This window comes from Microplitis mediator, chromosome 6, assembly GCF_029852145.1.
Source record: "Microplitis mediator isolate UGA2020A chromosome 6, iyMicMedi2.1, whole genome shotgun sequence".
NCBI lineage: Eukaryota > Metazoa > Arthropoda > Insecta > Hymenoptera > Braconidae > Microplitis > Microplitis mediator.
Genome location: NC_079974.1, coordinates 782,613 through 804,179, shown reverse-complemented (window position 1 = coordinate 804,179; position 21,567 = coordinate 782,613). Strand labels below are relative to the sequence as shown.

The window sequence follows — 21,567 nt, the reverse complement described above, 5'->3', positions numbered from 1 at the left end:
TATATATATAGCGAGTTACACTTTCGAGCGCAAGGTCCACGGTTCAAATCCTGCACACGCCCGAATTTTTTATTTTTTTGCACGACTCATAATGCGAAGCATTAGGGAGTGCTTTACGATCGAAAATTTTTATTCGCCTCCTTTCTACAACTATTTCGGTTATTATCGTCTTATTAGTGAACAGAAACATCTCACATGTGTTATATCCTGGCTGTCAAGCAGGGCCCGTTCTTAGCTCACTAGATTATTTTACCGACCTAAAGTCTATTCCCAAAATAAGGCACCCTAATTACCAACAATTAGAGTACCTTAAGTAGATAATTATAATAACTTAAGAATATTATATATCATAAGAATTACTCCATCATTTAAATTGTATAAAATAAGAATATCTTTAACATACGTGTATTTTACAAATCAATAATCAAATAACAAACTATCACCGGATGTACTTAATCCCACGTATGAGAACATTTTTCTTAATAATCTTCAAGTATATTCAACTAGAGATAATTTAATCATTTTAAAACACAGCTGTATAAACTATTAGTAATAATTTGTAACAAACGCAGATGATATGAAAATGGACTTTGACTTTCAAATAAATAACTTTTCTCAGATATTACATCAGCCGAGGATCAAATCCCTTCTCGCGCTCGACGCATGGGTCTCATGCCCAATCGCCTCGCGCTGATAAGCAATGACGAGTTCAATGACCACTGAGTGTGAACTCTGATCAACAATTCAACCCCACTATTTTTGGTGCTTAGAATACCTAATAAAAACCCTCGCTCTCAGAGCAGGAGGGGCTCACTCTGTTCGATTATTATTCAGATACATTTAGTTTTAGACACATTAGACTTAGACTCTGAACACCAGATCTTTGATATCAGAGCTTATTAAATTATCAAGTCCATAGTTATACCTTCTGTAAGTTTGACTATTGAACATACATCATTTGTATATTAAGTGTATACTTTCAACTTCTAAATTCTATAACTATCAATTGTGAATAAAGTTATTGTTATATCTAAAATACAACCAGTTATTTCGGGTCACCGTGAGGTGATTTGCTGTCGAGAACCCAATACCTAGAAATACTACAGAACTAGCTGAGCTCAACATCAACATCGTGCAGCGAAAACGTAACAGCTAGTATATATTAAAATTGGTGGCAGCGATCGGATTCGAACAGCCCCGAAGTTCCTGGTGAGTTTTCAAAAAAATCTGGAAATTTTTTTTTCCCATTAAAAAAACTCAATCAACCTCAAAGTAAAAACTTTTATTGAGTGAAAAGTGAATATCAAAAAAAAATAATAATAAGAAATTAACATTTAAATTCAGTGTTTCGAGTAACGAGTGAAATAATAAAATTTTTTTTTCTCATCAGAAAAATTTTTACTGAATAAAATTGATAAAAAAAATAATACTAATATAATTAAAAAAAAAAAAAAAATAAAGAAAAACTTAATAAAATTTCTTTTGTTGTGTGTAAAAAAAAAAAAAAAACAAATAAAAATAAAGTCAAATAAAATAAAAAAATAAAGAAAAAAAGTGCTAAATTTAAAATTTTTTTTTGTGGTGAAAAAATAATATAATCCATCACACATTCAAATTTACAACGTCATCAGAGCCTTTTTGAATATACTTGTCTACATAATCATCGTCATCGGAGCCTTGTTAGCTTATCAGCAACGCACACTACAGCAGCAGAGCCTTCAACCAACATCCTACTACTCTTCGAAGTCTACAGAAGTCATACCAGCGTCTTCTGCCTTATTTAATAAACATTTCTTATCACTATCACTAAGAGTAAGTCAATTTAAATCTTTAATATAAAAATGACATTAACTGATGAAATGGAGACAACTATCTCCGAACAACAAAGTCAAATTCTTGCATTGCAAGCGCAATTAGAAAAATTAAAACAAATTAGCGAAGTAGAAAAAAACAAACTAGAATCTCAAATGCATGAACATTTTCAAAAAGAACTCGAAAATAAATTAAAAGAACAATTAGATATTTTAACTGCAAAAAATAGTAAAGAAAAAACAATAAATTTAAATAATACTATTACACAAACTAAATCAGATTATAAAGAATTTTTCAAAACGATACCAGATTTTGATGGTACTACTAGTGGTTATCCAGTAGATTCATTCATACAAAGTTGCGTAGATGCAAAAGAATTTATTGCATTACGTATTTTAGATCATAAACAAGTTATTCGATTTTTAATAGCAAAATGTAAAGGTGAAGCGTTAAAACGCATTTGTTCAAAAAATTATTCTAACGTTAACGACCTAATTAAATTCATAAATCTTCACTTCAGACCTAAAAAACTTATTTCGGTTTGGCTAAAAGAGTTCAATGATTTCGTTCAACTACCTAACGAAAAAGTCTTAGATTTCAGTTATAGAATAGATAATCATTTAACGCGCGCGATCGCGGAAATAGATTTATCAGACATCGATGATAAAGATTCAAAAAAGTCAACTGCAATTGAAGCAGCAGTCCAAGCATTCTTATCAGGTCTTCGACCTAATATAGCTATGTTCTTACAACAAGCTACTGCTCAAAATCTCTATTTAACTCTTGATGACGCAGCAAAAGCAGCGATGGAAATTGAAACTTGTCAGCAACAAATGACATCAGTTTCCAAATATTTTAAATCTCATGATCCAGTTTCAAAAAATTGCTATGCTATTCAATCAGATAATAAAAATAATTTTTCTCGAAATACTAATAATAATAATAATCATAATAATCAATATAAAAAACCAAATCAAAATATAAACATGCGATCTCATACTAATAATAATAATAATTCACAACAAGAAATAAGTTGTGTTTACTGTAAACGAACTAATCACACTGTTAACGATTGTCGCGTTTTAGAATATCATAAAAATAATAATAATAATAAATCAAATTCAGAAAAAACTATTCCAGAATGTAGTTATTGTAAAAAGCAATATCACACTATCGATGTATGTCGTAAACGCATATTTAATGAAGACAAACGTAAAAATCAACCAACTAATTCTGAAAATGCGGGAAACGAAAAGACGTTCCCTCGATCCGGCGCTCCGACGGGCAACGTTTTATCTCAGCGCCAGGTAATAACTCAAGCACAATAAGAATCCCATTAAAAACTTATTTTGTAGGCGCACTCTTACCAAATTATAGGCCTACATCAATTATAATAAAATCAGATGACATTAAATTAAATACTGCTAAATTTTTGATTGATACTGGTTGCAATTTAAATTTAATAAAATTAAGCGAAATTAAAAATTCTAAATTAATCGATGAATCATACTGCTTTAAATTAAATGGAGTTTCGGATGCTTTAACTCTAGGAAAAATTCAATTATGCATGCTTAATACTACAGTAGATTTTCATATTATTCCTGACGAATTTCCTCTCGAATATACTGGAATCATTGGTTGGGAATTTATTAAAGAACAAGGTGGTGTAATCGACTCTACCAAGGAATCCATAACTTTCACTAAATTACAATTAGAGATACCATTTGTAGAAAAAGAAAGCTTTGTCCTGCCGGCTAGGTCAAAAGCTCCAATATACATTCGAGTCAAAAATAACTTAAGTGAGGGTTATGTACCTGAAATAGAGTTGGGTGATAGAATATTTGCAGGTGAAGCCGTGGTCAAAAATGATCATGGAATAGCTTACTTATATGCCATCAATACACAAGATGTGGACGTCACAGTGAATGTGCCCGTAATTCCTTTGTATCCTTTCGATACAAGTGTAGACGAGGACAGTAGCCCTTCGGAAAAGGAAGATAAGGCCACAGAACATAGAGATCATACTCAGTTTCGAGATGACCGTGTTAATGAGGTTCTTAAGCTTCTTCGGCTAAATCACCTTGACGACAAAGAGCGTAAAGCAGTTATTTCTCTTATCGAGGAATACTCTGACCTCTTCCACATACCTGGTGAGCCTCTCAAATCCACTGATATTATAACTCACAAAATACATACAACCGATGATATACCGGTAAACACTCGACAATATCGATATCCACCTACTCTAAAAGATGAAATTGAAAAACATATTGACGAATTACGTAAGATGGACATTATCGAGCCATCGAACTCACCATATTGTTCTCCTTTATGGATTGTTCCTAAGAAACCTGACTCTGAAGGTAACAAACGTACTCGTTTAGTAATTGATTACAGAAATCTCAATGACAAAACTGAAAAAGACGTCTATCCATTGCCATTAATTTGTGAAATTCTCGATCAACTTGGTGGTGCTACATACTTTTCAATTTTCGACTTAAAATCGGGTTTTCATCAAATTAAACTATCCCGTAAACATAGAAAGAAAACAGCTTTCAAAACACCTTATGGTCTTTATCAATTCACACGAATGCCTTTTGGTTTAAAAAATGCACCCGCTACATTTCAAAGATTGATGGACTTAGTTCTTAGAGGTTTACAGGGTTTTGATTTATTCGTATATCTAGACGATATCGTAATTTATGCACGTACACTCGAAGAGCATGCGACAAAATTTATAAAACTCGCAGAACGCCTGCGCAGTGCAAACTTAACACTTCAAACAGAAAAATGCGAATTTCTTAAAAGAGAAGTAATGTATTTAGGTCATCTAATATCGGCTGATGGCGTTAAGCCTGATCCAAATAAAATTAAAGCAGTCAAAGAATTCAAAGTTCCAACTAATGTTAAGTCATTGAGAGAATTTCTCGGTCTTTGTGGTTACTATCGTCGTTTCATCAAAGATTTTGCAAAGGTTGCGAAGCCTTTATCGGACCTTACAAGTAAAAATGCGAAGTTCGAAAGGACCACGAATCATCAAGTGGCTTTCGAAACCTTACGAGATAAATTATGCACAGCTCCGATATTACAGTATCCGGACTTTGAAAAACCATTTATTGTAACGACTGACGCATCAGGTTACGCAGTCGGTGCAATTCTCTCACAAGGTAAGGTTGGCGAAGATCCTATGGTAGCCGCCGCTTCTAGAGTCCTAAATAAACATGAAAGAAACTATTCTACGACTGAAAAAGAAATGGTCGCAGTTCTCTTTGGTATAGAAACTTTCAGACATTATCTCTACGGTAGACCGTTCACGCTAGTGACCGACCATCGGCCACTAGTATGGGTTAATAATATGAATGACCCAAACTCACGTGTAATGCGGTGGAGACATCGTCTGGCAGATTTCGAATTTCAAATAGTGCATAAAGCAGGTAAAAAAAATACTAATGCTGATGCACTATCTCGTAATCCAATTATCGAGGAGCGTCAAGCTTATCCAATTAAAGTTAAATGGCGCTATAAAAACACTCCTTATGGAGGTAAAACCCTTAGTACGGGTTTAGCTAGATTAAGATCGTCAGATTCTGACGAACGAAAAAAAGTAAAATTTGCCGCGATTGAAGCTTCTGATACTTCTATTTCAGAGAATGAAGCGCGGGAAACTCTAAAAACTAAAATTCAAACGTTTGTTCCTCATGGTAATAGTGAAAATGGTTCAGATACGGTTGAAAAGAATAAGAAAAACTTAAATTCTAAAACTTCGGCGGTTGAGTCAACAGATATGGATCTGACCGACCCAATCGACAAAACTCAAAACCTTGAGCTCACACCTCAAGCGGTTGAATCTGTGGATATATTACCTACAGATCCAGTCGACAAAATTATTTCTATCGACGACAATAGGATTGATCACCCGATTGATCGACGATCAGTTAAAGAAAAGCTAAATTCAGAACCTTCAGGATATATCGTTAAAAATAAAATTTTAGAAAAAAGAAATCTGACGTCAGGCGATATAATCCATTTTCAAGAAATACTAAATTACTAAATTCAGAAAAACTAAATTCAGAAAAACTAAATTCAGAAAAGCTAAATTCAGAAAAACTAAATTCAGAAAAACTAAATTCAGAAAAGCTAAATTCAGAAAAACTAAATTCAGAAAAACTAAATTCAGAAAAGCTAAATCCAGAAAAACTAAATTCAGAACAACTAAATTCAGAAAAACTAAATTTAGAAAAGCGAAATTTACAACCCGGTAAAACATGCGAAAATAAAACTAAAATTCATGATGAAGAAATTATTCTTTCAGACTTTCATGACACTTCGTCATCGGATGATTCAGATATTTATAATATTCAAAAACTTCGAAAAAAGATTTTTGATCAGCAAAAGAAAATCGGAATTTATAACGGGGATACGACAGATTCCACTGACTTTGGAATTACTCCTGTACCCACTCCAATTAAAAATATTAATAAAAATGCATCATTATCCGAGAATATGACTATTTCTCGTACTTCATTACAAGATTCATCCCCTCTCCCTATAATTGAAACTCTGAATACGCCTACACCAGGCCCAAGTTTCAGACCTAAGATTCAAGCTACAAACACTTCTACCCCCCTCCTTCCCATACAACCCTCCCCTAGAACGCCCATTATTGCGCGAACTCATCCTACGAGTAAAGAAAATAATTTTCAGAGAAATTTAGCAAAAAATTTTCTAATTAAAAGAACATCACAATTGGCTAATTTTACTCCTTCTCCAATGATACGTTCCAAGAAAAGAAATAAAAACAATTTAGAAATATCAAATGTTATAATTCCAGAAACTTCAGAAGAAAGCAGTTCAGATGAATCGATTATTTCAAATAGCGAAACTAGCGAAAATTTACCGCGTAAAAATAATTCTAAAAATTCAAATAAAATTGAAAAAACTTTAAATTTAAATAATTCTAATAAAACAACTTATATTGAACCTAAAGGTAATCCAGATGAAGGTGGTGCAATCCCATGGTCATCTGACGAAGGTGGTGATGTACCTAAAATTATTCATACTCAAGCTGTAATTGAAAATAATAGAAACAATATATCTTTACAAAACTCGTTTATAGAACCTATGGAAGTCGTAAGCGTTATTTATTCATCAGAAGAATCGAGCAGCGATAAAAATGTCGTACGAGACTCAAAAACATCTCAAACACGCGTAAATATAGAAAATATAGATAACGTTAAAAGTTCGGTCGGAATTCAACAATCTTTAAACACACATCTTCCTCATGTTAATGCTCCATCACCATCACGTGACTTAAATAATCCAAAAAATACATTTGTAAACAATACAGTAAATAAATATACTAATCCTACACAACATATACAGCCGTTACGAAGATCTTCACGCCAACGTAAGCCGACAAAATGCGCTTGCTGTGACGTAACTAAATATAATCATCAACAACACATTTCAAATATTAAAAATGCTATGCAACACAAAAATAGCTATCAAGATTTAAAAACAAAATCAAAACAAATGAATAAAAATAATAATTTTAGACAGAGATATCCACAAATTCCTAATATTATCGCAACTTTGGAACCTGTAAATTTGGAAACTATAAATTCGGAACATTCAAAAGAAAATGAATCAATTTTAGCTAATGATCCTAATGATAATTTAAATATTACACAAAATAACATTGCAAGAATTACAGCTGATGAAAATTATCAAACATTTTTAAATGATCCAGGTAGTCCAGCGGCGCCGATAAGAGCAGCCTCGGACCCTGTTTACAACTCTCCGACACATACTAATAACGTTTTAACACGAATTGATAATAATAATCCTCCAATATTTAACAATAATGATTCACAGCTAGTAATTGATAATATTTCTCACGGTGAAGAAATCGAAAAATCTAACAATTTTATTGAAACTAGAGACAATTTAGAGATGAAAAAAGATAATTATTTATGTTTTATTTCTGCAGATGGCACTGTATCCAGTGAAATCGGTAAAAGATTATTAGAATTAGGTTTATTAAAATTATCTCCAACAAATAAATATAAAATAGGTGAAGTAATTAAGTCAGGAACTACGCGGAAAAGAGTGTTTGCATTAGTCACTCAAAATAATGATCAAGATTTGCCTATTGAAAATAATTATTTAAAAGCATTTTTACATTTAAAAGAAACAATGTTAGGAATGGATTTAAAAACGGCTAGCATCTCAGAAGGTAGAAGTAATTTGAAAAACGTTTCGTGGTTAAAAATTAAAAATATTATAGATCAAGTATTTGCAGGAACAGAAATAAAAATAACTATTTGTAAAGATAAAATCATTATTCCTTCAGTAGAACAGAGACAAAAAATCATGCAGGAGAATCATGAGTCTCCGTTCGCAGGTCACAAAGGTGTGACTAAGACATACAATAGAATTAGACAGAGATATTTCTGGGATAATATAAAAAAAGATATAGAAGATTTTGTTCGTAAATGTATAAGTTGTCAAAAGAAAAAACTAGTTAGAATCAAAACTAAACAACCAATGATAATTACCGATACTTCTTCAGACACTTTTGATAAAGTTGCTATGGATATCGTAGTACCTAACATAATTTCAAATAATGGTTACAGATATATATTAACTATGCAAGATGATCTTTCTAAATATTGTTTAGCTATTCCTTTATACGGCATGACAGCAGATGATATTGCAGAAGCTTTAATAGAACGTTTCATCTGTCTTCATGGCTGTCCAAAAGTTATTTTGACTGATCAAGGCGCGGCTTTTATCGGTAAAGTTATGCGGAGAGTAGCGAAAGCATTTAAAATTAAACAAATTAAAACTACAGCTTTTCACCCTCAATCTAATGGCTCATTAGAAAGAAGTCATCAGGTTCTTACAGATTTCATTAAACATTACACAAATCATAAAGATTGGGATAAATGGCTTCCTTTTGCAGTTTTTGCATATAACACTAGTGTACACGAAGGGACTAAATTCAGCCCTTATCAGCTGGTCTACGGAAAACAAGCCCGTATGCCTTCGGAATTTCCTTATCTTGAAGAAATTCTCACGTATGATGATCACGTTCAAAGTTTAACCCTTAGACTTTTTGAAACTAAAAGACAAGCGAAAGAAAATTTAGAAAAAGCTAAAGAAAAATCAAAAAAATATTATGATCAGAAAATTAATCCCGTGAAATTTACTATAGGTCAAGAAATCTATTTAATCAAAAATCAAAAAACCGGTAAATTTGACGACAATTATTTAGGCCCATTTAAAATTACTGATGTACTTGCAGATAAGAATGATATAGAGATAGAATACAAACCGGGGAAAAGAAAAATAGTTCACTGCGATAGAGCAAAAATAGCATATAAATAAGTTATCTCGCTTTCCCATTCACACAATACTGAAGACTACTTTCTTTCCTACCAACGATCCTTGACTAAGGACTCAAACTAACACACGAATTTCAAATATAAAAAAATTTATACAAAAATATATGTATGTATAATATACATGAGAAAAAAAATCGAATAACTATGTCAAAAAAAACATATATAGAAAAATAATTTGTATTTCTCTAGGGAGAAACCACTAATAGTATCAATAAACGTATTCTCAAAGCTTCATAAGAAAAAAAGGAGATACTAAAATCATAAATATATATGTATCAATAATTAAATGTAAACAAGGAAAAATTTTTTTTAAATAAAATAATTAATTTTGTAAGTTAGATTTAAGTAGAATTTTAAGCAAAACTATATAACGAATAATAAAACAAAATTTATGTAATAAAGCAAAGAAAAAAAATAAGAAAGACATCTGTTTATCAACTTATCATGTAGTTAAAATAGAATACATTTGTAAGGAAATAGACCTTACGTCGGTAAGACCCATTATGTTTAAAAAAAAATAACGAGCGGGGCGCTCGTCCAACGGGGTGGGGCGTGTTATATCCTGGCTGTCAAGCAGGGCCCGTTCTTAGCTCACTAGATTATTTTACCGACCTAAAGTCTATTCCCAAAATAAGGCACCCTAATTACCAACAATTAGAGTACCTTAAGTAGATAATTATAATAACTTAAGAATATTATATATCATAAGAATTACTCCATCATTTAAATTGTATAAAATAAGAATATCTTTAACATACGTGTATTTTACAAATCAATAATCAAATAACAAACTATCACCGGATGTACTTAATCCCACGTATGAGAACATTTTTCTTAATAATCTTCAAGTATATTCAACTAGAGATAATTTAATCATTTTAAAACACAGCTGTATAAACTATTAGTAATAATTTGTAACAAACGCAGATGATATGAAAATGGACTTTGACTTTCAAATAAATAACTTTTCTCAGATATTACATCAGCCGAGGATCAAATCCCTTCTCGCGCTCGACGCATGGGTCTCATGCCCAATCGCCTCGCGCTGATAAGCAATGACGAGTTCAATGACCACTGAGTGTGAACTCTGATCAACAATTCAACCCCACTATTTTTGGTGCTTAGAATACCTAATAAAAACCCTCGCTCTCAGAGCAGGAGGGGCTCACTCTGTTCGATTATTATTCAGATACATTTAGTTTTAGACACATTAGACTTAGACTCTGAACACCAGATCTTTGATATCAGAGCTTATTAAATTATCAAGTCCATAGTTATACCTTCTGTAAGTTTGACTATTGAACATACATCATTTGTATATTAAGTGTATACTTTCAACTTCTAAATTCTATAACTATCAATTGTGAATAAAGTTATTGTTATATCTAAAATACAACCAGTTATTTCGGGTCACCGTGAGGTGATTTGCTGTCGAGAACCCAATACCTAGAAATACTACAGAACTAGCTGAGCTCAACATCAACATCGTGCAGCGAAAACGTAACACATGATGCACCAATTTACAGTCAATGTAATAAAGATTATTTCTGCGATTTTCAAAAACAAATTCAGTGCAATAGAAACGAGAAAATCATTAAAATAAACTAAAATATTTTCCCGTCAACCAGTAAAAAAATTTTGTAGCTTGAAAACACAATATCTCGAAAAAGAATCCATAATTTAACTCCATTTTTTTTTTAAATGACTCGTTTTGCCCTAGAAGGATTTGCTTTCGAAAATGGATATCTAACTTTGTGTTATGCAATTGTAATTAATAAAAAATTAAATCGCATTTTCTTTAATTTTAGCCTAAAAAATATGTGTGGACATTCGTCTTAACAAGTGCGCATGCGTGGTATTTTTTTTCTAATACTATCACCCAGTGTGCCTGCGCCATACTTTTAACCGATTCATTTGGCGCGGGTATTTCGAAAATAAAAATATAAAAAATTGAGATTAGACGAATAAATAAATAAATAAAAATAATAAATAAACAAGTGAAAAATAAAAATAGAAAAAAAAAAGTAAAATTTTTCACAGATCGTACGGCGAAAAATTTCGGAATTTTTTACGTTTGAAATTTATTATTTTTTTTTTTTTATTTTAAATAAAATTATTTTTTTTATCATTTTTATATAAATAAATAACATTTGTACTTCAAATTTTATTTATTTTTATTTTTTTTATTTTGCCTGCGACATTACCCTTTCGGAATATTTTAATGTTTACGATCAAATAAGCATTATGAGTCGTGCACTTTTGGATTTTCCAAACTTTTTTTTATTTTTATAGCAATAATTATATACATGTATAATTGAATATAGTTATACATAATTATATATAATTATATAGGGCCATTTTTTATATATAATTTTTTTACCCAGATGGGCATGAACAGACATGAACATACCTGATCAGACCTGAACATGCCTGATCAGGCCTGGTCAGGCATGGTCATTTTTCATGTCTGATCAGGCCTGAAGGCTCATGCCTGTTCATGTCTGATCAGGTCTGATCATTTTTTCCCGGGGACTTTGGTTACGGTAGCAAATTATTTTTTTCAGTGCAGTATTTTATATACTCTCTACGTTTATATATGAGCGTATGATTCTATCAAAATTTTGTATATGTATTATTGATATAGAAAAGTTATAATAACTATTTATAAATAACTAAAGTATCACGTAATCAAAATTATTATTATTCATGACTTATGACCAAAAAATCATCAATTAATCAAAATAATAGTTATAATTAATTAATCTTTAGTGGCATTGAGGTTTTAAAAAAAAGCCATACATAATTAAACCTATAAAATTTAATAATTTTGATATTGTTGCTTACAATTTGAATATAATTGCCATATACACTGCAAAAAGTATTGTTAAATAATAAGATAACTTAAATGTGTACATAGTGTAGTAGATGAGTTAGTATAGTAAATTATAATTACGCAGGAAGAAAATTAAAATTCCAAACTAAATACCAAGAATGTAGTATGAGATATCAGTATAAAGAGAAGAATATTCGTGTGATGGAATCAGCATTTACTGAAGAAATAAAAAAATAATAATTAATAATGTTTATAGACACCCTCGCGGTTTTGCGAATGCCGTAAAAATGCCGTAAATTTTCGGCATTTATACACATGCCGTAAATTTACCGTAATAATTTGGTAATAATATGGTTATACTGGCCAGTTTTTTTGCTGTACTTATACTGTAGAGTTACCAGATTATTATAGTAAAATTACTATAAAAATGCCGAACTTTTACCAAAAAAATGCCGTAAAAAAACTATAAAAATGCCGAACTTTTACCGAAAAAATGCTATATAAATACCGCAATAATGCGATAATTTTATAATAATAAAATCGTATTTTTTTGGTAATTATACCGTAGATATCCTGCGATTTTGCCAGATTTATCCTGATATAATGAAAAATTGTAAAAAATTTGGTTTTATTTTATATTTGCTTCTGCGGTTAAAATCATCGAAAATGTGCAAAGTGTAAAATTTTATATTTTATTCTATTAGTTCACACATTTCTTATTGAAACAAAAGAATGTAAGTGAAAATAAGAATCCGGGAAAATTGAGGTTTTCAATTTTCTTAAGTTTGTTTGTATAGATATAAATACAAGTAGTATCAACTTTCGAATAAGCGATTTGGCATAATGGTTAGCAGATCAGGCTTTAAATCATTAGGAATCGGGATCGAGCCCACGAGTTGGCGGGTTTTTTTTTTTTTTTTTTTTTTTTCATGACAGTTATTGTACACATAACTTTATAATGTTATATATAATTATATATAATTAAATAAAATTTTATATAATTATATATAATTTTTGTTCCGGGTAGAACGGTTTAATGCTGCAAAAATGCCGAAAATATGCTGTATAATTACGGTTTTAATGCTGTTAAAATACCGTATTTTTTCTGTTTTATTACCGTAAATATTCTGAATTTTTTTCGTAAATTTTTGGTAGTAATGCGGCAAAAAAAACTGGCCAAAATAACTTGAATAATACCATATTTATGCAGTATTTATACCGTATAATTCCGGTATTATTTCGGTATTTCAAAAACCGCGAGGGCAAAAATAATATTAATTAATTAAATGAATAAATTATACATACGTTATCATGATTGAATAAATGATTTGATATAATTATTAGTATTTATTATATTTTATGTTTAATAATACTTTCTGGTGTAAAGTGATTAATTGTTATCTTTAGGACAAGAGCACCAATCAATTGCAGTAAAGTAGCGTAGTGCGCCAAGACCATTAATAACACCACCGGAAACCCCGAAAAGCAAATCTCCTGCACCAGTTGCTCCCAATGATTGCAACTTTGCAAATAATGAACCAGCGGCTATGGTTGGTGTTTGCCATCCTGCCGCGACTGAGCCAGCCGTTACTCCAGCAGATCCAAAACCAAAGAACGGCAATACTGTAGAACCAATTACACCACCGACAGTAACACCAGTTGCAATATATAAACCTGTACGTAGGCGGAATGTTCGTGAATTTTTTTCATTAACCAGTGGTTTATTACAAGTATCGCACAACTGATAATAAATCATGTTGGAAAAATTGAAAATACTTTGCGTCTAACTACGGGTTCTGATCAACAACTGGCTTACTATTCATTGGGTAAGTAGTATGCCGAGACTTAGATATGAAGTGGCTTACGTGAAGTTGGCTAGAGAACAGTGTTGCCAATAGGTGAACTAGTGATTGCCCACTCCACAGAGTCTGATTACCTGTTTGTTATGTCCTGGGAGGTTACTAGGATCGGAGCTGACGCCACCTCCTGGAAGTGGGCAGTTCGTTGTCACGCGGGACCAATTTTGAATTCGAAAACAGAGATAAATTTATTGTTGACTATGATGATGATGATGATTATGATTATTATTTAATGAAATAATGAAATTATGGGTAAGGATAGATGTAATTGATAAAATAACTTTTATCTGAAGACTGAGTTTTATTATAAAGTGTAGATAAGATTTGATCAATAATAACAGTTGTGCTTGTCAATAGTTCTCGGAGAGAAGTGAAGTTACAACAGACGGCAGAAAGATCCTGACTCTCCACTCTTCGACTTCTCCCACCATTCTCATACTCATACACATACTTATGCAATATATGGACTTATACATATCAACGTTCTTTCTAATTATATACTTATACATTTATACTTCCTACTAATACACGTACGAGATATGAGTTTACACATCTACGTTCTTTATTTATCCATTCTATGATTTTACTTATTACTTATATTATTTATATTCCGTTTACCTGTACTTAAATACAATCTTTTAGATAATTATTCTATATTTAATTATTTAATACGATTGACATTATTATTTATCATGAAACACCATTATAATTATTCTAATGCTATATTTCTATATTTCTATTAATTTATTTATTATACGAGTCACTCTTTAGTTAATATGTATATATATTAACAATAATAGTTGAGTTCTTGTGATATGGTTTTCATTTATAAGTAACATTTATTTATTAAATATATACTTTTCTTATTTGTTTATAGAGTCCCGATGAAAAAAGATTTTATACAATTGTATAAAATTATATATCAATTATATATGGACTATATGTAATTATATATAGACTATATATAATTGGATAAAAAAAATGGCCCGATTCAATTGTATACAATTTGTATAGCAATTGTATACAATTCTATATAATTATATACAATTCTATATATTGCAATTATATAGAATTGTATATAATTATATAGAATTGTATATAATTTGTATAAAAGTGTATATAATTACATAGACTTGTATACAATTTCTATAGAATTGTATACAATTGGATCGGGCCATTTTTGGTATATAATTTTATACAATTGTATAAAATCTTTTTTCATCGGGGTATACCCTAACGGACCCAAATTACGGTAAATTACGGTAAACTCACCGTAAATTATGGTAATCCACCGTAAAATACCGATTTACCGTAAATTACGGTGGATTTACCGTAAATCTACTCGAATTTTACGGTATTCTACGGTAGATTTACGGTAAAATTACCGTAAATTTACGGTAAATCAGGTCTGCTAGGGTATGCATTTGTTTATAACCATATTTACTGTTAACTATAGAACAAGGGTCTATTCATGATTTTTATGCGTGTGTTTTGTTTAGGTTTTAAGTATCGGGTGACAGGAAACGTTCCAAGACCACTCAACTGTATTTATATTTCTCTGAATGCAAAATAAAGATTAATTCATCTATTTATTTAAAGTTTCTTATAATAAAAATATATAATTTAATAAGTATGTGCCACGACGATTTATTATTTAAACTATTGACTAAATATTGATAAGACGCAATAAGTGTTGTAAGATATTAATATATAATTTCAAATGAAATTTAAATGCGCGCCTATTTAAGGATCTCAAGTTCACTAATTAATTAACAGGTGGAGGCACCTGAGGCCACTGAGGGCATAACATGTTTTTACCCGGTTCTGGAAATTAGAGTTACCAACTCTATTTTAAGCGGCAAGTTCAAAATTGAATGAAAATCTCTTGACAAAGGGTAATTAGATTAAAAAAGTACGAATACAATAAACGATTATTTAATTAAATAATTCGTTTGATAAATTCATCAGTAATAATATTAATAAACATACATAAAATATATAAATGTAAAGTAATATATTTAATCAAAGAACTAAACACTTAAACATTGTTTTTTTTCCAAATATTAGAATCGATCATTTCTTGACTAGGCTCGGAATCTAAAATATTGCCATCTTTGGATATTAAGTTATTTGTTATCAAAAAAGATTTCAGTGTATCAGTAGATAAATTATTGCGGTGGTCAGTTTTTATATTTTTCACACCACTAAAAATTCTTTCGACTGATGCATTTGAAAACGGCAAAATAAGTAAAATGTATATTATTATTTTAAGATTTTTAAAAACTACCTCATTATCAGCATTTTTTGAGTTAAGAATAGTTGAGATAAAAGAACAAAAAAATGAAAACAAAAATTATCTTGGGCCTAGTAAACCTGTTTTTCTGTGTACCTAATATAATACATAATCATGGAAAACGTTTTCATAAAATTTCAAAACAAAAACTCAATATGATTGGTGTGCCTACAACCTGAAAAAAAAAAATCTGTCTATCAGTTGACTCTGCGGGCCAGCCCCTAAATTTCCCGCTGTTTTTGAGCTCTTGAGCTATGGAGTTCCAAAACTGATCAAGTTTTAAAATTGGTTTATCGAGTCGTATTTAAGGAATTTCAGAAGAAATAAAAAAAAATTTATTTTTGGAATATCTCCGAATGCAGCCTGCCGATTGACCTTAATTTTTTGTAGCTTGGTTCATCCCTTCAAAAGTTACAGAATATTTACATACATACATACGTACGTACACACATGCTTACACTCGGACATCATCTTGAAATTAGTCAGAATGACTCCCTAGAACGTCGAAACGCCGAGATCTGGTCTAAACTCGGTTTTCGAAAATCGGACCGAAACCAATAACTACCCTCTTTTTTAAAAATTTTTAATTTTCTTAGCGGGAAGACAATAAAAAAAACATTTTCCAATTTTATTAGAAAGTAATTTGTAGGTCAAATCAATTTTAGAAATCAATTTTGCTAGAATGAATTTGGTCACGCACACCAGGTAAATCGAAGTTTTTTTTTTAATTCTTGGAAAATATTTTCATGATTTTGAATTATATTAGATACTCGATAAACAACCGGAAAAAACTTAGAAAAAATCAAGTTTAACGTTTTAAACTTACAAATATCATATATTCTAAATAACGATTCTTTTTTTATCTTTTTTTCGCGCGACTTTATTGTTCGACTCACACTAGCTGCTCGAGCTCAAGTGGTTCTCGTAGCTTGGCTCTATCCATTGCTACTACAATGTGCCTGCACTCGCGTATCTTTTCGAGTCATATAATAATTCAATTAATATTTAACCTTTATATCTTTTCCAAAATTACGAGGACGAAAAGTTTCAATTATCGATAGCACACCTCAAGCACGAAAGCGATTATATATCGCTCTTTTTCAAAATATTAGACCTTCATTAAAATTGGTAAAATTATGGTAAAACACAAAGTTAATAAAGAAAAGTTCAATTTATTGTATGAGCATTAACGTTATTTTAGGTTTTTAATTCATCGTTCACCTACATGAGGGCGCGCATCGATATAGTCGTCTCGACAATAGCTTGAGATATTCTCCCCACCACGTTTTCTCTCCCACTCTCTAAATGATGGTTTTGGTGGCTTTGGCACATGCGCACATTTAGTGGCGCATGCGCTCATTCTGAAATGATGGTGGTGGGGAAAGAAACTGGTCTATAGTATAACCATGCGGCCACTTTTATTATTTCTTCGTGAAACTTGTTAGCGTGCACATCGCAGTGTTAAACAATTTCCTTGAATATTTGTTGATATTGTTTAGTTATTCCATTCAAAGAATTTCCGTTAATATGGTTGACTCGGCGCATTCGTTTGTTTCTGGACTTATCAATGATAAAGATATTGATACGTCAAAACCACCACCAACTCCTGGGAAATCAATTCAACGAGATTTTCCTGATATATATAGGCATATCTGCAGACAATACGGCCAGCCGATATATCTAACGGAATCGAAATCGACAGAGGTAAACCATCAGCCTGTACAGCAGGTTAATCAAAAATATAATTTTAGTGTTTTAGATACCAGAGGGAAGAAAAAGGTCACGGTCCGGAAGTTTCCAAACCAGAATAGAAGTCAATGGCTGGAGGAACTATATTCTACCAGCGGCACCATCAATAGTGAGGTAAAAAATGAAGAACTAAAACGGGATCCAAAACGGAAAAGGTGCTCGGTACAAGAAGTCGATAGATCCCAGAGTAAGAAACAAAAAATCCATAATTTATCAAAGTAAAAATTTACATCATTCATATTTATTAGTTTTTTTTGCATGTTCTATAACTAATTTAATTTTTATTCATTAATTTAACTTTGTAAGATTATTGCATGTTAGTTTTAAGAAATAATGACAACTGGGCGGCTTGGCCACTAAAAATATCTTGTTTATCGAGATATATTTTATATTAACATCTCGCAAGAACATTGGGTTCTTAATATTTTTAAACACGCCAGTAGAAATTACTTTTTACTGCCAGTCCTAAGCCTGGAAGAAGTGTGAAGGAAAATATATCAAACAACATCAAACAAATTAATAATATTACCACCGTAACTCTTCAATTGAGCTGCAGTAAACGTCTCAACGATTTGATAATTATTTTATTATATTTTAACTCGTACGCGATAAAATTAAATAAAACTTACTTTATGCAAAACGTTAATCTTTTAATTACAGAATAGGATTCAAAATAGATTTAAGAATATATCCGAAATATGAAAAAAAGAAATGTTAATTGTAGGATGACTTTTCCTTGTCTTTTAATGGATTTGCTAAAAAAGCAATCAATGATCTTAAGCTTATAGAAAATGTATGAAATTACTTTTCAATAATTTTTTTTTTGTATATGCATTGTGAATGACATAAAATATAAGTAAACATATCAGCAATATGATATAAATAGTATTATTGCATTAGTTTTACTGTTCGTCTATTGGTACACCAAAATGAACCCGAGCCCAGTACCGGAACAGTCTATCATAATAATGTTATCGGTAGACTTTAACGGTGAGTTTTATTTGAATATGATTGTGATAAAAAATGCATCAAATATAGATGAACTCTGATTTAAATCATGAAAAACAAATTTTTGTGTTTAATTTATTATATTTTTTATCATTTTTATGGTATTACCTCAAATGAGTTATTTTGTTTCTATTCTTCAGTTCAAAAAATATTTATTTTTAATTATATATTTAATCATTTACAAATTTTAAATGCATTTTAAAAGCAAAAACCAACTCATTTTGTATACTATTCCGGTGTTGGGACAAGGCTATTTCAGCGTTCCGGTATTAGGTCTTTGAGATGTCATAGAAAAAAATTTTTTTTTATATTAAGTTTAGGAAAATTAAACTGATTTGATTATTTTTGAATAGGTAAAAGCCTGTTTTATCTTATGTAATAAATTATTTTGGTTTATAATCGATTTGACTATTCATGAAACGTCAAAAACAGTCGTATACCCTTCGTCATTCCGGTATGGGGACATTTACCATAGTTGTGTAAAAAATTAGAAAATTTGTTTTTATTTTATATAAAAAATGTTGCATTCAATTTGAAATTTAAAGACATGGATATTACATAACTACAAACTTTAATCGAATTCAGCATTAGCTTTTTTTTTTTTTTTTTTTTGGAGCGGGTGCTTTCAGAGTAACGCGGATTTCAATTTATTTAACATTCAGTTTGTTCCAGAGCTTTAATATTCAAATAAATTTATAGCTACTATGTATGACTTCTGATAAAAATCATAACTATCTAACAAATAATCGATTCAGGTATTAAAAATTAAACACAAAATATTATGTTTTGAATTTATAAAATGTTTTTAAGATGGGAATATTTCGAGATAATATAAAATGTTGCTTCATGGTATAGTTGATGTCTGTCATCCGACGGTTTGTGATTTTGTGAAACAATATTAATCAGATATAGATTTACTGATTGCCCTTGAGTCGGGTAAGTAGATTACGACCCTGTGCTCAAGTCGGGCAAGGGGATTATGATCCGGCGCTTACGTCGGAGATTGCGAAGGTAAATTTTGGGTCTCGCGCTCAACTTTAAATAATCTAATTTGTATAGACAATATGTAAACCTTACTATTCTGATGTCTAGGTATATTTAGACAATATAGTAGATTAAAACAGATAATATTTCGAGTAAATACCTAATAAGATAATTATTCTCGAACAATCTGTTGAAATTCCCCAAATAGCAAAATGACGTCTTGATGAGTTCTGAATGAATTCCTATTTATGATTAAAACGTCTCATCAACATCTTAAAGAAGTCTTTAAGAAGTTTCCAAGATGTCAAATAAGCCACCTAGCGAACAATAAGACGTCTTTAAAAAGAGTTCTTTTTAAAGACTTCGCAAATAAGAGTTCCGTATGAACTTACTGTGACGTCTTAAAGAGCTACTGATTTTGATTTCATAAATAAGTTAAAAGAAGAATACATTTTGTCGTCAAAAAACTGACGTCTTTTTTATGGACTCTTCAAGAACTCTCAATTAGGATTTCTTAAAAATGACACATTTACGCCTCCAAAAAGACGTCGTAAAGCAGTCATTATTTTATCGACAAGTGTAATTAAGTGAAAATATCGATAAATTTGATTGCTTGATAATCAAATTAATGAAATGTAAGAAATCCAAAAGAACATATGAATTTTTGACATGTTCGTGTATGGGTATATGTCCACATCTATAATCATGTATACTAGGGTGGGTCAAAAGAATCGAATTGATTGTTTTTCACACGTGCCACGAAAAAATGGGTTGCTGGACACTTGAACAAAAATTCTCACTAAATATTAGCTCTTAATTTCGATCGGATGATCCTCCGATCTCTGTCCAATAGAAAAAAATCCATACCTCATCATTAATTGATTGTACAGGAAAATGTTTCGAAAAAATTTTGTAGGGATTTAACTGCTTGTCATCGCGTCATCCGAAAGAAATTTACCTTCTGAAACCAAAAAATTATGATTAGATTTTGCGGAAAATCATAAATTCAAATTGATTTAACTGTATACTAATAAATTGGACCGGTATATCGATAAACAAAATTTTAGACAAACACAGAAAAAGATTTTTGGGCCCAATAAAAATTTTTCATTACGAAATGAAAACAAAAGTTGAATATAATTTATATATTATTTTGAAATTATTAAAAGTGACAACAATTATTGTTTAACATTCACCTATTTTTTGATAGTAAACAATGTTTTCATTTGACTTTTTCAACGATTTTTTTTGCGCAGGAATTTCTATATAATTTGACGTCATACTAATGATCTAAGAGTAATATTTTTTTTAGTAAATATTTTGTTTTTATGAAAGAAGTTATAAATAGAAATGATTATAAATTACGCATAAAAAAAATAGTATCATTAAATCTTTATTAAATAACAAAACCAAAATAAAACCAAATTGACGTAGATAAAAATAGGGTACAAGTAAGAACTAATAGTAAACAAAATTGTTTTTAGACTAAAAATTGACAACAGGTCATTTGACCTGTTGGCTGTTGATAACGTCTATGTTTTATCTTCTTGCCTACGGCTATTATTATTTAATTTTACGGTAACACACCCACTTTTATTTGTGAATCATCGCTGATAGCTTCGA

General features: G+C 30.6%; 1 protein-coding gene across 1 annotated transcript; it reads right to left on the bottom strand.

The window, feature by feature from the left end:
- Positions 1–13,441: 13,441 nt before the first annotated feature.
- LOC130669949 (interferon alpha-inducible protein 27, mitochondrial-like) lies at positions 13,442–13,807 on the bottom strand. The gene has a single exon (XM_057473112.1). It carries the CDS (start codon positions 13,805–13,807, stop codon positions 13,442–13,444), a length of 366 nt encoding a protein of 121 aa, XP_057329095.1.
- Between the last annotated feature and the right edge of the window lie 7,760 nt (positions 13,808–21,567).